The 17,450-nt window shown below is 51.5% G+C and overlaps 8 protein-coding genes across 8 annotated transcripts; 2 read left to right on the plus strand and 6 right to left on the minus strand.

Moving 5' to 3' along the window:
• Positions 1-1,346: 1,346 nt before the first annotated feature.
• On the minus strand, positions 1,347-3,048 carry P153DRAFT_375831 (MFS general substrate transporter; the record flags this gene model as incomplete). The annotated part of the gene is made up of 2 exons (XM_033669608.1): positions 1,347-1,876; positions 1,926-3,048. The coding sequence occupies 2 exons, from the start codon at positions 3,046-3,048 to the stop codon at positions 1,347-1,349; spliced, it is 1,653 nt and encodes a 550-aa protein (XP_033523720.1).
• A 905-nt stretch (positions 3,049-3,953) lies between these two features.
• P153DRAFT_366740 (RNA-binding domain-containing protein) lies at positions 3,954-6,314 on the plus strand. The gene has a single exon (XM_033668115.1). It carries the CDS (start codon positions 3,995-3,997, stop codon positions 6,230-6,232), a length of 2,238 nt encoding a protein of 745 aa, XP_033523721.1. The 5' UTR covers positions 3,954-3,994; the 3' UTR covers positions 6,233-6,314.
• A 2,684-nt stretch (positions 6,315-8,998) lies between these two features.
• Positions 8,999-9,618, minus strand: P153DRAFT_17763 (uncharacterized protein). The gene has a single exon (XM_033662345.1). It carries the CDS (start codon positions 9,503-9,505, stop codon positions 9,098-9,100), a length of 408 nt encoding a protein of 135 aa, XP_033523722.1. The 5' UTR covers positions 9,506-9,618; the 3' UTR covers positions 8,999-9,097.
• Positions 9,619-9,842: 224 nt separating this feature from the next.
• On the plus strand, positions 9,843-10,294 carry P153DRAFT_17835 (uncharacterized protein). Its single transcript, XM_033662349.1, has one exon. The coding sequence runs from the start codon at positions 9,883-9,885 to the stop codon at positions 10,129-10,131; it is 249 nt and encodes an 82-aa protein (XP_033523723.1). The 5' UTR covers positions 9,843-9,882; the 3' UTR covers positions 10,132-10,294.
• Positions 10,295-10,664: 370 nt separating this feature from the next.
• P153DRAFT_340087 (cytochrome b5) lies at positions 10,665-11,521 on the minus strand (the record flags this gene model as incomplete). Its single annotated transcript, XM_033665857.1, has 4 exons — positions 10,665-11,120; positions 11,185-11,242; positions 11,311-11,348; positions 11,407-11,521. 4 exons carry the CDS (start codon positions 11,519-11,521, stop codon positions 10,936-10,938), a joined length of 396 nt encoding a protein of 131 aa, XP_033523724.1. The 3' UTR covers positions 10,665-10,935.
• A 189-nt stretch (positions 11,522-11,710) lies between these two features.
• P153DRAFT_316195 (Arginase/deacetylase) lies at positions 11,711-14,380 on the minus strand. Its single transcript, XM_033664983.1, has 10 exons — positions 14,090-14,380; positions 13,535-13,631; positions 13,172-13,236; positions 13,078-13,119; positions 12,856-13,006; positions 12,782-12,805; positions 12,714-12,735; positions 12,389-12,657; positions 12,144-12,239; positions 11,711-12,081 (listed from the first exon to the last, which is right to left on the minus strand). Exons 1-10 carry the CDS (start codon positions 14,342-14,344, stop codon positions 11,960-11,962), a joined length of 1,143 nt encoding a protein of 380 aa, XP_033523725.1. The 5' UTR covers positions 14,345-14,380; the 3' UTR covers positions 11,711-11,959.
• Positions 14,381-14,414: 34 nt separating this feature from the next.
• P153DRAFT_366743 (uncharacterized protein) lies at positions 14,415-15,395 on the minus strand. The gene has a single exon (XM_033668116.1). It carries the CDS (start codon positions 15,319-15,321, stop codon positions 14,677-14,679), a length of 645 nt encoding a protein of 214 aa, XP_033523726.1. The 5' UTR covers positions 15,322-15,395; the 3' UTR covers positions 14,415-14,676.
• A 372-nt stretch (positions 15,396-15,767) lies between these two features.
• P153DRAFT_385549 (uncharacterized protein) lies at positions 15,768-16,916 on the minus strand (the record flags this gene model as incomplete). The annotated part of the gene is made up of 1 exon (XM_033670437.1): positions 15,768-16,916. One exon carries the CDS (start codon positions 16,914-16,916, stop codon positions 15,768-15,770), a length of 1,149 nt encoding a protein of 382 aa, XP_033523727.1.
• Between the last annotated feature and the right edge of the window lie 534 nt (positions 16,917-17,450).

Here is a 17,450-nt window from a genome sequence, read left to right on the forward strand (position 1 = left end):
ATAATCCGACCTTTCCATCACAACCGTTTGTCCTGCAATATTTTCTCCATCCCATCAATGCGTTTTCTGCTAAGAATCAGTTGAGCTCATAACCACAAACCGATTGGGAGAAGGTGGATAATCAAGATCAGACCCTACTTCTTAACACCCCACTGCGAAGGCCAATCTGATCAGCATAGGTCTGAATACACTACGATATAAAGAGCCTCCATGTCTGAACTTGTTGCAGATTCGCGATCTTGAGAAAAGAGGCGAAAAAAACCACGTACCATCAGTTCGACGAAAATACACTGACCCGGATGAAATCTCGCAGACTCACCGATTTCTATTATCTGGAACTACACAAGCAAGCTCTCTCAAACACTATCAGTAGAAGTCACATCCGATTCTCCAGTCCCCTCATCAATCTATGCACAACCACAACCCCCAACAACACAACATCAGCAGTCCATAAAACAAAATCTTCTCGTAAGACAAGACACACAGCACCTAACGCTCTCTCAAACCAGACCAGTACGCACTCCCCCGCACTTCAGAGAAACAGATAAGATAGTTCACGCACTAGATACTCCAGCCCTACCTACCCTCAATACTCCCTCCAACCCACCTACGCGACACATCAACATGATCAGTACAGCAGTCACTTAACAGCCCCCGTATACACTAACTCGCCCCAAGCCCATCCGCATGATGAAGTTAGAAAACATGTACCCATACTCCGCACATAATCCTGCTAAATCCAACCCCAACCCCTCATCTAACAAATGATAAATTATATATCGTGTACATCCGCCCGACCTACTCAGCCATAATCCTCATCCTCAATCTCATGCCCAAGTCGCTATTGAGCAGTTCCCTGGCGTGGAGGTGTGATTGTACATCAGCTCTTGCGGACTCAGCGCGTCTTACATGAAATGTTGCAGCATTGCATACCTTGTCGTTTTCGAGGAATGCTGTGCTTGGTCTGATGGAAAGATATGTGATGGTGAGCGGGTGTATGAATCAATCACTCAGTTCCGTTACAATGGGCTGTTGGGTTGGATGTGATACTAACTATTCGTGGGAGTATACGTAATGTAATGGGAGGAAGATGGTGTGCAGCAGAGAGATAGAGGGATATACAAGAACATACCAAGTTCCCCACACACGGCTGATCCCAACACGCCAAAGAGAAGACGATGTATATAGACTCTATGAAAAAAACCGCGGAGGAGCATATATAAGGGTATAAAGAAACCGACGAACCCCTCACCTCTCCCCAAAGACAAGACAAGACACGCACCCACTCTACCAGCGAACCAAAAAAAAGAAAAGTTTTTTCACGCGATAGTTCCACCCCCACCGCTCTACAAACTCTGCTTCCCCAACAACCGCGTGGGCAACAACGCCGTCGTAATCACGCACCCGAGGGTAACCCCACCCGCCAGATAAAGCACAGAGTTGATATCCCGATTCCCATCGCCACTCCCCGCATACAAATGCTGGGCGATAAGCGGGCTCACAATACCGAACAACCTGCCCCAGAAACTCGCCACACCACACGCTGTGCCGCGAATCGGGGCGGGGAAAGCCTCGGGTGTCCATCCGTACAGCACGGCGTTGAACATGCTCTGGAAGAAGTACTCCATGACGTTCAGCCCGATGTTGGACGCCGCGTCGTTGACTGTGCTGAAGATGAAGATGGAGATGCCCATTAGTGCGGACGAGATGACCATGGTCCATTTGCGGCCGACGAAGGGTGCGCGGTAGGCGAGCGCGCCGAGGAGGACGCCGACGACGCCGGGGAGGTAGATGTAGATGTATGAGCGGTATGTGTAGCGCAGGGACAGGTGTAGGGCGCCGTTTTTCAAGGCGAGAATTTGCGGGAGGTAGGTTCCTGGGTGGGGGTTAGTATGTGTGGGCTGCTCATGGGGGGTGGTACGTACCGGCTACAGTGAAGCCCCAGGCGTCGCAGATGTAGGTTAGCCAGACGAGGATGGTGAGTCTGGCCATTTGCTTGTTTGCGAAGAGGATCTTGAAGCGATCAGCCTCCAGCTTGAGTTTCTGCGACCAAGTCGTTTTGAGGAGCTTGGCGCCGCCACCAAGCATGGGCTCGCCGCTGGTTGTCGAGTCGAATTCGCGCTCGAGAGATTCAAGGGTTGCCAGCGTTAGCGTGCAGGTTCGCTTGTTGTATTTTGCGACGTTGTGCAGGACTTGAATTGCTTTGGCGTCTTTACCGCGGTACAGGAGGAATTTGGGGGACTCTTGGAATCGGAAGACGACGAAGCGGAGGAAGAAGATGAAGAGGGTGATACCGCCAAGGGTAAAGAGGAGGTAGCGCCAGCCCATGTTGCTCGCTTTGGTGCAGCACGCTACTCCTGCCGCCACTCCATGACATGAGGGTAGTGGGTTTTCCTCTGAGAAGTTAGGGCTGCAGGAGAAGTTTGGGATGAAGCCGTATGCGATGACACTGCAGATGACTACTCCAAGTGGCTGGAAGATGGAGAGCAGAGGCAGAAGGTATCGCTTGTTCTGAGGCGTGAACTCGAGGGTGATGGTGGTGTCGATGGGGATGTTGCCTCCGACGCCGAATCCAGTGAAAGCCGTGAGGACAAGGATGGCAGGGTAGGTGCTGGGTGCGCCGATGCACAAACCAAAGGCACTGGCAATGAGGACAGTGAGATTGAATGCCCATTGACGGCCAATGACGTCAACCAAGATACCCCAAGTGAAAGCACCAGCGGTGAGACCAGCGGAAAAGGCTATTGAGAGGTTGCCAGTCTGATCAGGACCAAAACCAAGCTCTTGCTGCAAAGGTGACAGGACAAGCCCGAATGCTTGAGCCCACATGAGGTCGATCAAGTAGCCAAAACCACAGAGTGCCCAGAGAGACCACTGGTATCTCCCCATGCCCATGGCATCGATCTCGCGGTTGATAAGAATGCACTTCTTCTCATAGAGCGTGGTACCCTCAGCCAGCTCCTCAGCCAGCGACCTCGAGCGCTCGTCTGGAGCGATTTTGCCCGCAGCATTCTCCCTCTCTTTTTCATGATCCAAAATTTTCGCCATGATAACGGATCTAATCTCGTCGTCGGAATCGTACTCGGCTCTCGAGGAGGAAGCAACGGGCGTATGGTTATATAAGAGGGCTTCTGTTTCGCTCGCCTCGGCGGACCGACGCGACATGTTAGTCGAAAGTTTAAATTAGCGTAACGAGGCAAAGCAAATGACAAGTGCAACGGCGAAGCCTCTGGCGTTTGCCCCTCACGTAGGCCGTGTATCAATATGTGTTGACGTCACATGCATAGTCGCTAAGGCTAGTTATAGTAGCAGCTAGGCGGGTTGCAGTAAGCTTTTAGCCGTGTGAAGGTCGCGCATTCCCGGGGGTTGGGTAAGAGATGGGAATCTTGAAAAAACGGTGTAGAAAGACGTAAGGTGTGATGGAGGTTGAGATGTTTGTGCGATATGATGTATGGGCGATCGCCAGCCCGCGCATTATCATGGGTTTAGTATGGCGAGGCTGACTCTTGGAAGTCTGTCTTTGTACGATACAACGATATCTGTTCAACATGTTAACCCTTGAATTGATGCGATAGTATCTATTGTCATTATCATGCTGTTGTCGTTGCTTTTTGGAGACGTGCATGAATAACAACGACCCACTGTGCAAGCAATTGATAGTTCAGGAATGGTGTACGCCCTCTCTCGGACGAGACGAAAGTCGTCAGTCACGGTCTGATGCGATCGTCGACACAATCTCATCGAAAGATTTAGACGCCGTGCGAACGGGGGATGCCTGGAAGTGTGAGCGATGACGAGTGTGGTGAGTGAACGGATGGTCTTGGGGATGTAACATAGTCCAGGGTGGATGGTCGGTTCCTGCCCCACACGCGTCCGTCGATCCGCCGCCAAGAGCACGGCAGAAATAGTTGCCGACAAGTCTACAATTTTTTTTTTGGCCCGACTGGGAATCGAACATTTGCACCGAGCAGCCATTTCAAGCACATCCCGCACAATGGCACCCCGCAGGAAGCGACAACGTCTCTCGGAAGACGGCGCCGAAGCCGTCACCGCTGTTGCTACTCCTACCGCCGACGTCGAGAAGCCCACTAAGGCCCGCGACACAGTCCCCAACGGCAAGGAAAATGCGCGCCGACAGCTCTTCGTGCGTGGGCTCGCAGCCACAGTCAGCACCCAAGACCTCACCGACTACTTCTCAGAATCATACCCTATCAAGCACGCGCTCGTGGTGCTCGACAAGGAGAGCAAGGAATCAAAGGGCTACGGCTTCGTCACCTTCGCCGACGTCGAGGATGCGCAGCGGGCACGTGAGGAGCTCAACAACACCAAGCTCAAGGGCAAGAAGATCAGCATCGAGGGCGCCGAGGCCCGGCAGCGCGAGGGCGAGCCGGACCGGGTCAAGGTCGGCGACCGCATCAAGGCCGAGCGCGAGCAGGCCAAGAAGGACAACCAGACGCCCAAGCTGATCATCCGCAACCTGCCGTGGAGCATCGAATCGCCCGAGCAGCTGCAGAAGCACTTCCGCAGCTACGGCAAGGTCAACTTCATCAACCTGCCCAAGAAGCCGTCGGGCGAGCTGCGCGGCTTTGCCTTTGTGTCGCTGCGCGGGCGCAAGAACGCCGAGAAGGCCATACTGGAGCTCAATGGCAAGGAGATTGACGGGCGCCAGATCGCTGTCGACTGGGCCGTCGACAGAGATGCTTGGCAGACGCAGCAGAAGACGGAGCGGGGGGGCGACGACTCCGACGAGGACATGGAGGACGCCGAGAGCTCCGTCGTCAGCTCCGACGAGGATGAGGATGACGATGACGATGAGGACGCCAGCGACGACGAGCAGGACGACGACGACAGCAACGCCGACTACGAAGACGTCTCGGACAGCGACGGCGACGGCGGCATCGAGCTCGACGACGAGCCCAAGCCCAAGCGCGAGGAGTACACCGTCTTCGTCCGCAACCTGCCCTTCACCGTCGACGACGAGAGCCTCATGGAGCACTTCAAGCAATTCGGCGGCGTCCGCTTCGCCCGCGTTGTCCTCGACCGCGACACGGAACGCCCCAAGGGCACCGGCTTCGTCTCCTTCTTCAGCGAGGAGGACATGATCAGCTGTCTGCGCGGCATCCCCCGCACCACGCTCAAGACAAAGACCACCGACCGCAAAGACGGCACCACTGTCACCGTCACCCACTCGGTCCTCGAAGACGACGAGCAAGACCCCTCAGGCAAATACACAATCGACGGCCGCGTCCTACAGCTCAGCCGCGCCGTCGACAAAAACGAAGCCACACGCCTCACCACCGAAAACGCCACCACCCGCTTCAACCGCGACAAAGACAAGCGCCGTCTGTACCTCCTCTCCGAAGGCACAATCGCCTCCAACGCGCCCCTGTACCAGCAGCTCTCCCCCTCGGAGATCAAAATGCGCGAAGAAAGCGCAACCCTCCGCCGCAAACAAATCCAAGAAAACCCCTCCCTCCACCTCAGCCTCACCCGCCTTTCCATCCGCAACGTCCCCCGTAGCATCACCTCCAAAGACCTCAAGCAGCTCGCGCGCCAGGCCGTCGTCGGCTTCGCCGCAGACGTAAAAGCAGGCAAGCGCTCGAAACTCAACCGCGAGGAAACTATCCGCGGCGGCGAAGCTATGCTTGTTGCGGAGAAGATGCGCAAAAAGCGCGGCGTGGGTATCGTTAAGCAGGCTAAAGTCGTCTTTGAGACGCCCGCGGGTAGTAAAGTCGCGGAAGATACCGGCGCGGGACGGAGTCGTGGGTATGGGTTTATAGAGTACTATACGCATCGTAATGCGCTGATGGGGCTGCGCTGGCTTAATGGGCATGCGGTTGATTATAAGGTTAAGGGCGAGACGCCGAAGAGTAAGAAGGCGGCTAAGGAGGCGTTGGAGGATAAGCGCAAGAGGCTTATTGCGGAGTTTGCGATTGAGAATGCGAATGTTGTCTCGAGACGCTCGGATAGGGAGGATAAGGATAGGCTGCCGCAGGTTGCTAAGCCGGAGGGTGAGCAGGTGGAGAAGACGGCGAAGACTGCGACGAAGGGAGGGAAGGGCATGAAGCGTAAACGTGACGCTTCGAAGGATACACCGACGTCGCAGAAGGATAAACTCGCGACGAAGACCAATGCTACGGAAACGGAGATGGATAAGGGCAAACTCGCGCAACGTACGCGTATCATTGCGAAGAAGAGACAGGCGCGTAAGGCGAAGAAGGGGGGGCGGTAGAGTGTGTAGTGTTGTGTGGTTTAGTCTGGTCTATTCACTATACATGTATGTACATTTGTATGCAAGTATCAAACGTTCAGCATAGCATACCCTCCTCCGTTAAGACGTCGTATAGAGAAAAGTTTCCCATGCCATTCCACCCAGTACCGCACCATTCTGCCTAATAAATTTTACCACCACCTAGCTTCAAGCCACAGCGCAGTGACTGAGCCCTAGCAACTTGCTTGATTTCTCCAAGCAGAGCTCTGAGGCGTGTTGCGCTGTGCATGCGACGTAATGCCTCTTTTCGGCCTCGTGCCAGGGTGGACTGGACATGGGGGGTAGTGAATGCCGAGCGCAGGAAGCGAAAAATCGCTTTGTCGTTTTTCTCACAAGTAATGCGTGGGTGCAGCAGGTTGGAGGATCTGCGATCTGATCTGATCTGGTGTGGGAGTTGATGGGTGGTGCTGGGGCGAATGTCTTTTGTTGATCTACGCTACGCTTCACTTCACTTTCACTGCACTGCACGTCGATGTCATGTCATGTCATGTTAGAGGTATGCGTGCGTGCATGCATGCGTGGTGTTGGTGTTGGTGGTGTTTCGTGGGGGTTTGCTTTGTGCTTGTTGGGTTTGTGTGTTGGGCATGGACACATGGATTGGGTTGAGTTGAGTTGCTTAGTTTGCTTGTCTGTTTATTTGTCTCATTTGCGAGTCCAAAAGCGTGATCTTTGTCTGTCTGTTTGTTTGGATATGAGCGTGAAGTTTTTGTTATGGGGATTATGCACTGTTTGGTTACATCACGTCTTTGAAAGCTTGGAGTGGTTATGAGTGGGAATGAGGTTATGATATGCTATGTTATGCTATAGTATGCTATGGTATACTATGGTATGCTATGGTATGTTGTATGTGATATGCGTGGCAGACATGAACTTGTATCTAGATGTACATACGTGAATCTATGCATGTGTGTCAGTGGACCATGCTAGAGCCATGTAAACGACCGCCACATCGCCAACGAGTGCTTTGCAAGAGGCATACAGGAAGGGGAAGGGAAGAAACAAACAAGATACAAAACAAAAAGAAGCATGGAAGAGGAACGAAAAAATAGAAACTTCCCCCTTTTAGTCATTCCCTACACCCCCACATATCCACAGCGCTTATAGCGTCACCACAACAAAAGCACGCCATCCGACCATTCGGAGGTTCACTCAAGCATCCCAGCCTGTATGCACATATACCCATGCACCCTCGCACGAGCAACAAGCCATACCAGCGGACCGCACCCCCGATCCGCAACGGAAACGGGCCTACGCCGTGCAACGTTTGAGCCTTCAGTGGCTACCCGCGCAGCTTGTCCATGTATGCAACGGTTTCTGGGCGCCTAGCAATATGCTGCCACGGATGCCGGAACGAGCCTGCAGGTGCACGAATGAAGGTTCCGAAAGCGAATAAATTGTCGCCGGTGCATTGCGGCGAGGACGCTACACTGCATGTAGGAGCGGTTCGGGGACCCGGTTCCCCGTCTCGAGGTTGTGAATCGTAGATTGAGAGATTGAATCGCTGCTGCCAAGAATAGATGGTGTGGTTATGTTGGCGGATGGTTATTTGGTGGAAAACATCTCCGTGCAGTTGGCTTGAACTCGTCGCTGCTCAGAGTTAATGGGCCAATGTCGAAGCGAATCAACTGTAATTGAAGACTTGGATTTGCATCGTAGCTAGCTATACTGAAAGCTTTCGTATAGTGATGTTGCGACTCTACATCGCCAGAGACTAGTCGCTGGATACGGTCCTCATCCGGTGCAGTATCGAAATTCTTGATAAGAGATGGCGGATTGTTGCAGTACTTCGACAAATGCTGGTACTTTGTGGGGGGCAGTGTCACGAATACAAGTGAAGGTTGGCCCGATTGGCGTTCGCACGACGCGCAACACAGATGGGAAGCGCATACGAAGTACGAGCTCAGCACTGTTGACGGCGGTAGGCTGAGCAGGGATGGGAAGCCGACGCGCAGTGGCGTCGTACGTGGTTGGATTGCCAGCCTTGGGAGAGCCAAGCGGTAGCACCAGTTCGGCAGCAATCAGCGAGCGTGGAAGCGGCGAAAGCTATTGTTTCACAGAACTGTCTGTGCTATATGCGTCGTGAGCGTCATCGAGCAAGAATCTGCTACATACTTACATGGCAAAGATAAACCGTAGAGCAGGTTTCAAGATGCAGAAATATGTCGATCCATCTCATCGAGAAACTGCCCGGACATAAAGGCTCTATTGTCGTAGATCCCGACGTTTTGTTGACCTAGCGATCCCCCCTATTGGTGAATCACAGTCACCTGTACTACATGTGCTTGTTCGCTCGCGTATAACGGGGGACCGGATTTTATCCCGCATGCTACCATGACGCTTGCTGCATAAGGCTCAGAAGTAGAATCCTGAACAAGGACGGACAAGGGCACCTCGTCATGAGCGGTTGCAGAGGTTTGACAGCGACGGGTAATCGCGAGCAAGCAAGCACGCGCTGGCTGGCTGATAATCCCAGCTCACATGGACCGGTCCTCGGGTGTTGATGCATAGAAACATACGAGACAAGGATGTACATGCAGTTGCAATTAGAAAGGTTCGAACCTTCATCGAAAAAATGATATATCAAACTTATCATGCGTAATACCAGTTCAACAACATTCTCCTGACATCTTGCGCAATGTGTAGTTTTCCTAGGTCGGAGATCGGGAATGTGTGGCAAACGGAAAGAATGCTTCGATACAACCGTGTGCCAGTCAAAAGGCCGAGTGGGTCCTCGCGAAGGTACAAAACGAAACACAGAAGACTAGCTCTGCGATTGGATTGATGGGATCTTTGGATCCCTCCGAGTGGCTTGACCAACATCCCGGATCACGAACTGTCGTCGCCGCGGTCGGCGACTTGTCCGTGCTGTGCCTGAGTGATATGGTCATATTGTAGTGACACGGTTATTCTCTGATAGTGTACGGCCAAGAGAACCCTATGCCAGAAATACAACCTGCACAGCCGGAGAGTATGACAGTGACAGGCTTGGCTTCTGGTCAGGACTACTGCCATAGATACGCACAGACATGACAGGCTGTCAGACCCTGATGCCTCCACTGGTAGCGATGTTTGACAAGTACCACTGACCAGGTGAGCCTTATCAAATAAATGATATACAGAGCAAGTAGAGAGCTCGTACAAACCTGCAGATGCGGGGGTGGAGTTTGTGACAACCAAAAACGTTGCAGAGTTGACAACCAAGTATGTAGTGTGCCACACAAAGCCCTGTTGCATGCTGCAAGAGGTCTGAAAGGAATGACCAAACTAGTATGGCGTCAGGAAAAGTGTGGTTGATGAAAAGTTCACGATGTGCAGATTTTGACTGCGGTGATGTGGGTCGGCCGTGTATAAAGCACAATGAGTGCGCGGTAGAAGTGCGGCATCTCATACTTTCCCAGATTCTCTCCACATCTTCTTCGATCACTGTACGCTGTTGAGTCGCTACCGGAACAGCTACAGCGGTATCTCCTTCTGTCACCGGATCTTGTACGCCAACGCGCGGACACTCGCACGCAACGTATGTTCAGGCCCGCCACGACGACCTGTAAGCTGACTCGAAACTTAGCGTGAACGCTTGGGTATAAAGTATCCATCCTGTCATCTCAACTGAGATGTGTTACTACGAGAGAGTTGTTTTCGTTGCCTGCGGTCACGAGGATAAACGACTCGTCCAGCACTGCCACTTCGCTCGCAACGATCCGAATCATCAATGTTTCGGCGCTTGGAACTATCGACGACAATGGGTGGAACACGAAACTGAGTGTGATAGCTGCACCAGACAACGACGACAGCTGAAGGCTCACGACTCCGCCGTCTGTATGAGCTTGGATCGCACCGACAGCCCTATGGGTAGCCAATAAATTGTCGTATATTCAATCTTCGACGACCAGCCGTTGGCATCGCCGCCAGGAGAGGCTAACCGCACGTTTACAAACCCGAGCTGGGCGGCAGTCTCGGGTTGATGACGACGATTTGCCGCTTCGGCACAATTTGTCGCGAAAGGATTTCTGGGTGACATCGCCTTCTTCAGGGAGGTCACTTTGCCATTGGCAACTAATCGTGCTTTTCTTTGCAAGCGAGTCTATTAATACCGTGTTTGTCGATTGTATGGGGTCCATGTTGAGGCAGGTTTTGGCCGAGTCATCCCAAACGATGTTTACGAAGACATGAAACTAGTGTATTTAATTAGCTTTGTACCATCATAATATCGTGCATCAGGTATACCATCGGCTTTTTGATAATACAAAATCTGATTTTGAGCCCTTCAATCGCTTGACTTGTGAGGAAAGAAATGCAGAGTCCTTGGCACACGGAAACCAGACATAGGGGCTGCATAGTTCTATTGGCTCTGTTGTGGTAATACACTTTCGAGAGTGGCAGGACAGGTGCAAGGCCGCAAAGTAATCTACGTAGTACGTAAGGCAAGTAAACCCGGTGGCTCGGAAGCGAAGGCAAGGTTGGAAACTCAGGTAAGGTTGTGATGTGTATCAAGTCGCCTTCTTTGATTTCGAGTCGCATTGGGGATGTTTGTGAACTGAAGAATTAAGCACGATATCCATATGCACACCGAACAATCAGACGACTTTCGAGAGCAATGTTGATGTTCGGATTGAGATCAATTGTTCGTAGACAAGCTGTGGCTGTTCATGACAAATGAAATGTGCTCATAGGCTCGATGCGCCCTCAGGCTGTAGTCGCCCGACAATATTGTATCTCTTGCTGAAGAATGTGTACCAATCATTCAGAACTTGCTGTTCTTTGTCGGAGAGCCCGGAGTAGTCCGATATACAGTCTTCTGGCTTCAAAGATGAGAGGCCAAGAGCACGGTTTGGCTCCTTGCCAGCAAAGACTGCGGCACCTTAATTAGTCTTCGTGTACGGCGGATATGTCACAACAGCAAGTGTTCAACGAACCGTGGTAGCCCTTGCCTGGCGCATATGTTTCCTTGCCACTCACGTCGAACACGTCACCCTGAATAGTCCGTAAGTCTACACAGCTACTAGGATACTGACCGATCGAACAGGATGCGTGGCACAAACCTTGATAGCTACTAGAGTGGGATGACCTTCATTCGTACCTAGTCAAAAGACAGTGAGTATATAGCTGATTCGTGACTGCTTCACTTGGGGGCATACCATTGCACTTCGCCAGGTAATCACGGGTGATAGTGTCGTCTTTCGGCGGATTCAAAGTCACCGGCTCTTTCGGCGCGAACCTCTCTTTCTTCGGTTGTTCTGTGGTACCAGACATGGTGAAGATATGGTATTTGGATGAATAGTGATGGTGGATGGAAGCTGCATGTGGATGGAAGTCGCAACTTCTGACCTCGGCAGGTGGGGTCGATAGCGCGACGCCACACCTCACCAGCCACTCGCTACCAGACCTCGCTTCAACCTTGCAACACGAAGCTCACTTTTCGAAAGTGTCAAAAGAAAAGATGTGTGTGTTGCCTATTGTTTTACAAAAAAACTGTCTCCAGCAACGTCTGTACGTAGGTGACCGGTAATCTTGTGCACATTGGAGACTTTGCACCGGCACAACAACCCAAACTATTTTCGTACATGATGGCGTTTCCTGACAGGTGTTCGTACACAACGACCTCTCCCGTCGACACCCAAACGAAGACTCTGTGTCAACTCATCATTACCAGGCTCGGAAGTAACTTGCGATGATCACTTCTGCCCAGTCTTACGGATGATCTGCCCCTTGGACTGGTGTTTTCACCATCAGGCCAATGAGTGACAGAACGACTTCGGCGGCGGCCAGAACTGTAGTCTCGCCCGAATTGTCGTATACAGGTGCCACCTCAACTGATTTGGCGTCACTTGATCAGCCACTGACCAACGGACACAACTTAGGGGACCACACTTACCAATGTCTGCCCCAACGACCTCTAGTCCCTCCAGCCCGTCGATGATCGACAACAGCTCGCGTGTAGACCATCCTCCAACTTCTGCGGTCCCGGTAGCTGCAGTTTGTGTTCGTCAGTCATTGTTCTACCCAACTAAAAATACATACATCTCTAATGGCCGATGCTGTATTACTTGAAGAATTTGCCAAACGTGATAGCCATATATCAATGGCGACACTGTGTAGTTCAAACAACCTATCACTTACCTGGAGCAAAGGCTGGATCCAAAACATCAATGTCAACGCTGATATAGACCTTGGTTCCGTTCACTCTTTCTCTCAGTCTCGCGATGACGCCGGATACGCCGAAGCGATCAATATCTCTGGCTTTGATGATCTGGAAGCCACATCTGAGATCGTTCCGCAGATCACCTTTTGGGCGCACCATAGGCGCACGTATTCCAGCGTGAATGGACGTGTTGCGGATCAAACCCTCCTCATGGGCTATATGAAGAAATGTACCATGGTTCACGCCGCTGGTGTGTGACTGATCAGCAAGGTACATCCGCATTGGTAATTTGTCGACACTTACGCATAATGAGAGATTCCTCCACCTTCGACATGTTAGTACCTTCACTTATACGAGCACTTTGGACTCACCTAAAACATCTGGATCCCATGTGTCTGAAATCAAAGTATCAGCAGCGGCTCGACTTCAACTATGATCCACTCACCTAGATGACTATCAAAGTGTATCACGCTAACTTGCCCCCAGTGTTCATACGTTGATCGCAGTGCTGAGAGGGTGGTGGTATGATCACCACCTAACGTGACTATTCTAGGCGTGATGTATTCGCTTGAATTAGTGCTCTTAGAAGAAACGACCTGGACGTTCACTTGTCAGCGCATGCTCTTGTATTGCCCCGTGTGCAAGTTTCTTTGTTCTTTTCACTAACCTCGTGAGCCTTGTCAAGCTGTTTCAACGCAACAGTGTTATCCTTTTTTGACAATTAGTAAGTCTTCGTCCGTTGAGCATGAGGATGCACCTACGAGAAATGTCAGAGGGGCATCTCCACAGTCGACAATCTTTGCCCAGTCAAGCAGCACGTTCTCTCCTATTAATTAAGTCAGTCACCCCATTTTTCGACTTAAATTCATGTGCATGCAAAATCCTCAGTCGCGCGAACCCAGTTTCTGATTACACTGGAACCTGCCAACAAATCTTGCACAAGCCGCAGTACAGTAATATGTTCAGATTCTAGATGCAGTCAAACCCAATGTGCGTGTGAGATGCAGCGTAAGGTTTGGCGTACTACCGAACCGCTTAGCGGCTTAGAAGACCAACTATCAATCCTGTGTAGCGGCGTCTTGCATATGTGGGATACGAAGACATGGGAATCTGACACAACATACCTGTGTACACGCTCCAACCGGTACCAGGCGCAATCCTTCGTGAGCCTTGTCTGATACCGCTCGGCCCGAACCGAGCTCCCGGTCGTGCCGTCACACCCTACCGACAAGTCAGTCTCATCTATGAAGAAACTTTGAGCCGATGAACGAAGAAGAACAAGCGAAATAATCTATGTTGCTTCGTAAGAACATATGTTCCACTCCTGAGATGGCAGCTATATGCGATGCAGTTGAGGAAGATATGCATCGTTTCGCGTCCTTGCAGGACGCTGTAACTCCAGCTGCGAATACTGGTAAGACCACAGAGTACGGTATTGACACGTAGCACACCTACTGTGTACAAACTCCCGGGTATTTGTGATGCAGATCTTGCTGCACGAAGAAGCCAGGATGCTATCTGTCCCAGTTCAAACAGTGCCTACCAATCACGCTCGTCAAGGACTATTGTACCGACGTCTTCGTTCGAAAACGACTATTCACACCTTTCTGTACGCCTCTTTCATCGACAAGCAACAACCAGGCTATAGCAGCATCAGGTGAATGAATTGGACAACTTACAGTATCGAATGGCGCACCCAGAATTGCAATATCATACTTTTCCACCTTCTCGTCTTCTCCAGCCAAACAATGCACATAGGGAAGATTCGCATATGTCATCAATCCAGCAAATTTTGACTGGCTGATATCAGGTTCATTGTACCCTGGTATCGTTTGCTGCAATGTGAAGCCAGAGATGGATGGAAAGGTGACTTCGCGTGCGTTCACCAGGACGTGGGTGGCGACTGGCAGTAATAATGATAGTTTGGAAAACATTTTGGATAGCACAACAACGGCAACTCAGAAACTTAGAGAGATGGGTTAATTAGATTTCTATGGACGATGTGTTTTGTTTATTGCTGCTGGTATTACTAGTGACGATGACGTTCGTAGGCTCGAGCTAGCAACCAATTAGGCAAGTCCATCCCCAGAAACCCTGTGCGTCTCCGCTTCCTTCGGCACCGTCTGCTAGCCAACTCCCACAACAAGATGAGCCGTATCTTCGGAATACTTCGTCTAACCTGTTCTCGAGACTTTACCGTCCGAGCGCAAGGTTCATCCAAGACGAGCTACCGGGTGGACATAGATGAAATAGCGATAGTGACCTCTTATTCCAACACCTCGAGGTTCTCCACGCCCTCCGTCCCATCTTTTGGACCCAAGTACATAATATCATGCAGACAATGCCTCCAGCAGTATCCATCAACATCGCCTTCAGCCTCTTCACCATTCTCCACGTGTTCTTTGCGCCACCAGTACTGCACCTTGACCAGAATACCTTCCCCTGCACCTCCCTCATCCCACAAATCAACACGCATTCCCACCCAGCCTTCTTTCATAGCCTTGCTCTCAAGTTCGTCGGGGGTAAGCCCTGTAGGTGCAGTAACGGCATTGGTGCTAAACTCATGCTCGGATGCACGAAGAGGACGAATCGTATACACACTCCTTCCCTTTTCCGTCGCGTTAGACACCTCACTACCGACATCCTCGACCAGTGGATCTGAAGTGTCGACGGAGGCAGTACTGAAGTTATGCACAGGTACAACACCCCGTTGTGCATCCTTGAGATACTGCACGATCTCACCCCGCGTAGTCGCCGCGTAGGAAGGTGTAGGTCGACATATCTGCATACAGCTCTGCGAGAAGAAAAGGCCTTTGCGATCGAGGTCTGCAGTGTGCCGGTAGATGTGGTAGAGGGATTTGATGTGCGTGATTGTCTCCGCCGACACAGATGTATACGTTGAACCAGCCATGATGAACACAAAGAACCGTGAAAGTTGTGAAGTCGAGTCGCGACGTAGTATATTGAGCTTTTGTTAATCTTGTGATCAGTCATGCTGACTGCTTAAGGGTACGGCTGATGTGCATGACGCCCAGTATGCGGCGTCAGCTTCGAAGATTCAGCCGAGGTGTGACTGCAGCCATAACTATATTGTCGAGATAACACATGCAAGACTGCTTTGGCTTTGGATCAAAGAAGGATAGTATTCAAAAAGTTGTACACTCGAAACAATATCAATTTTATACATAACCTCGATCTGCTTTTCTCCCCGGCCATGCCGGTGATATGTCCTTCGAGGACTCTCGTACAATTCTCTAGTAAACACAGAAGTAGAAGATACAGGGGTATATAGCGCCAAAAAATGCCATCGCAATCTGTCGTCGTATTCTCCAAAGCCATCACTCGCAATGCTCTGATCTAGCGACGGCGAGCTGCGTAGATGACAGCACCTGTGACGGCACCGGCGGCAACGATACCCGCAGTCTTCCAGGGGAGAGAAGAGAGACAGAAGTAGGCGGTAGCCAGGGTATTTGAGAGATATGTTGTAAACCCAGGGTGTGGTGTAGTATACTCCAGGTCTGGTGAAGTGGTCATCGGCGCGACGATGTCTGCTTCTGGCGTATACGTGGTGGTGTCGACAGTACTATCGACAGGTTTGGACTGCTTGTCTTCAGCAGTCAGGACTTCCATGGAGTCGTTGCGTACCAAGGAGGTGCCCGTGGCGGAGGCTTCAACATCGCTCTCGACAGACACCTCAGCATCCGTGTCTGTGACCGCGCCAGCGAGGGTCGCGCCGTCGAGCTCAATCACCCCAGCATCCAAATCGCCCTTGAAAACACCGTCAGATTCTCGAGTCTCCAAGTCGAAAGACAAAAGGCTTACCTCAACAACACCCCCATCAGCAGGATTCACCGAAGGCGAATACTCCGGCATCAACAACAACTCCTCCTCATCCTCCTCCCCATCATCACACTGAAGCTCAAGCACATCCTCCTCCCAATCCTCCCAATCCTCCCAATCCCCTACCTCCTCATCCTCATAACACCCCACCACCCATCTAAGCCCCGACCCCCTAACCATCGCCATGCGCCTACAATCCCTTCCACACCTAACTTTCGCATCCCGCCAGTTCGCCGCGTAGTTCTTACGCTTCCACGGTATCGGCACCCCGTTCTCGTAGAAACTAAGCTCTGGGTATGCAGGTGCTCCGCAGCGTTCATTCTCGGCTAGAAACGCCCATGCTGCTTTTGGGGATGCACAGAGCCAGCGCGAGGAGTCGGGAGATAGGAGGGCTTGGGGCGCGGCGGGGAGCTGGTTTACCACGACGCAAGGTGCGGGACGGGAAGGGGGTGCGGCCCGGGCTGCCGCTGCCGCTGCGGTTGGGGGGATAGTGTGCAGGTTTTCGGTCTCATCTAGGGAGGGGATGGGGAGCAGGGGGCCAAGGGACTCTGCGGTTGGGGCAGAGGTGTCGGCTGTTGCTTTCCAGGTTGTGAGATCGAAGTCGTCTGATTCGTCGTCGGCCCAATTGAAGGTTGAGGAGGGGCGGTTGCTGATGAAGGATGACATGTTGATGTGTGAGTGAGTATGTGAAGTGTGCAAGTGCAAGTGTAAATTTGGTAAGTTGTGAAGTTGAAGTGAGTTGTCTTCAGATTGCAAAGCTGAAGAAAGCCGTGTGCGAAGAAAATATGTAGTTATATAACTTTCAACACAGGGAAGCAGGCGGGCCTTTGGTTTCGAACCTCTCTCAGTGAAAGTACGACCCATGGCACTGATGAAAAGCGAGTGAGTGGTTTCCATGGAAATATGAAAATAGCGGGAGAGACATTGTGTCATCACGATGTGCGATTGGCCAGAACTTTTTCAGTGAAAGGTCCACTACTGGGTTAGGTTTAGCGTCAACGAACATATAGTCTGGTCATTCCCCTGGACGACTACGGAGGAACACGAAATGTTGCGCTCACTCTCGTGGCTTTAGGAGTTCGGTTTCGATAATTAGAACGGGCGTGTTATGCCTTGGTGGACTAGGAGAAGATGAAAGTGTATATTGGTTAATTGTGCGTGGAAAATGGGAATAGCAGGTGTTGAAGTCAAAGTATGGGC

The sequence above is a fragment of the Dothidotthia symphoricarpi genome (genome assembly GCF_010015815.1).
Source record: "Dothidotthia symphoricarpi CBS 119687 unplaced genomic scaffold P153scaffold_10, whole genome shotgun sequence".
NCBI classification, from domain to species: domain Eukaryota; kingdom Fungi; phylum Ascomycota; class Dothideomycetes; order Pleosporales; family Dothidotthiaceae; genus Dothidotthia; species Dothidotthia symphoricarpi.

Bases quoted from the DNA above. Each gene is read 5' to 3' on its own strand.
- P153DRAFT_366740 (XM_033668115.1), top strand. From the start codon at position 3,995: ATGGCACCCCGCAGGAAGCGACAACGTCTCTCGGAAGACGGCGCCGAA.
- P153DRAFT_17763 (XM_033662345.1), bottom strand. From the start codon at position 9,505: ATGCAACAGGGCTTTGTGTGGCACACTACATACTTGGTTGTCAACTCT.
- P153DRAFT_17835 (XM_033662349.1), top strand. From the start codon at position 9,883: ATGTGTTACTACGAGAGAGTTGTTTTCGTTGCCTGCGGTCACGAGGAT.
- P153DRAFT_316195 (XM_033664983.1), bottom strand. From the start codon at position 14,344: ATGTTTTCCAAACTATCATTATTACTGCCAGTCGCCACCCACGTCCTG. The intron at 13,237-13,534 runs GTATGTTGTGTC...CTTAATTAATAG, and splicing joins CGGTTGGAGCGTGTACACAG to GAGAGAACGTGCTGCTTGAC. The intron at 12,240-12,388 runs GTAAGTGATAGG...CACAAACTGCAG, and splicing joins GGATCCAGCCTTTGCTCCAG to CTACCGGGACCGCAGAAGTT.
- P153DRAFT_366743 (XM_033668116.1), bottom strand. From the start codon at position 15,321: ATGGCTGGTTCAACGTATACATCTGTGTCGGCGGAGACAATCACGCAC.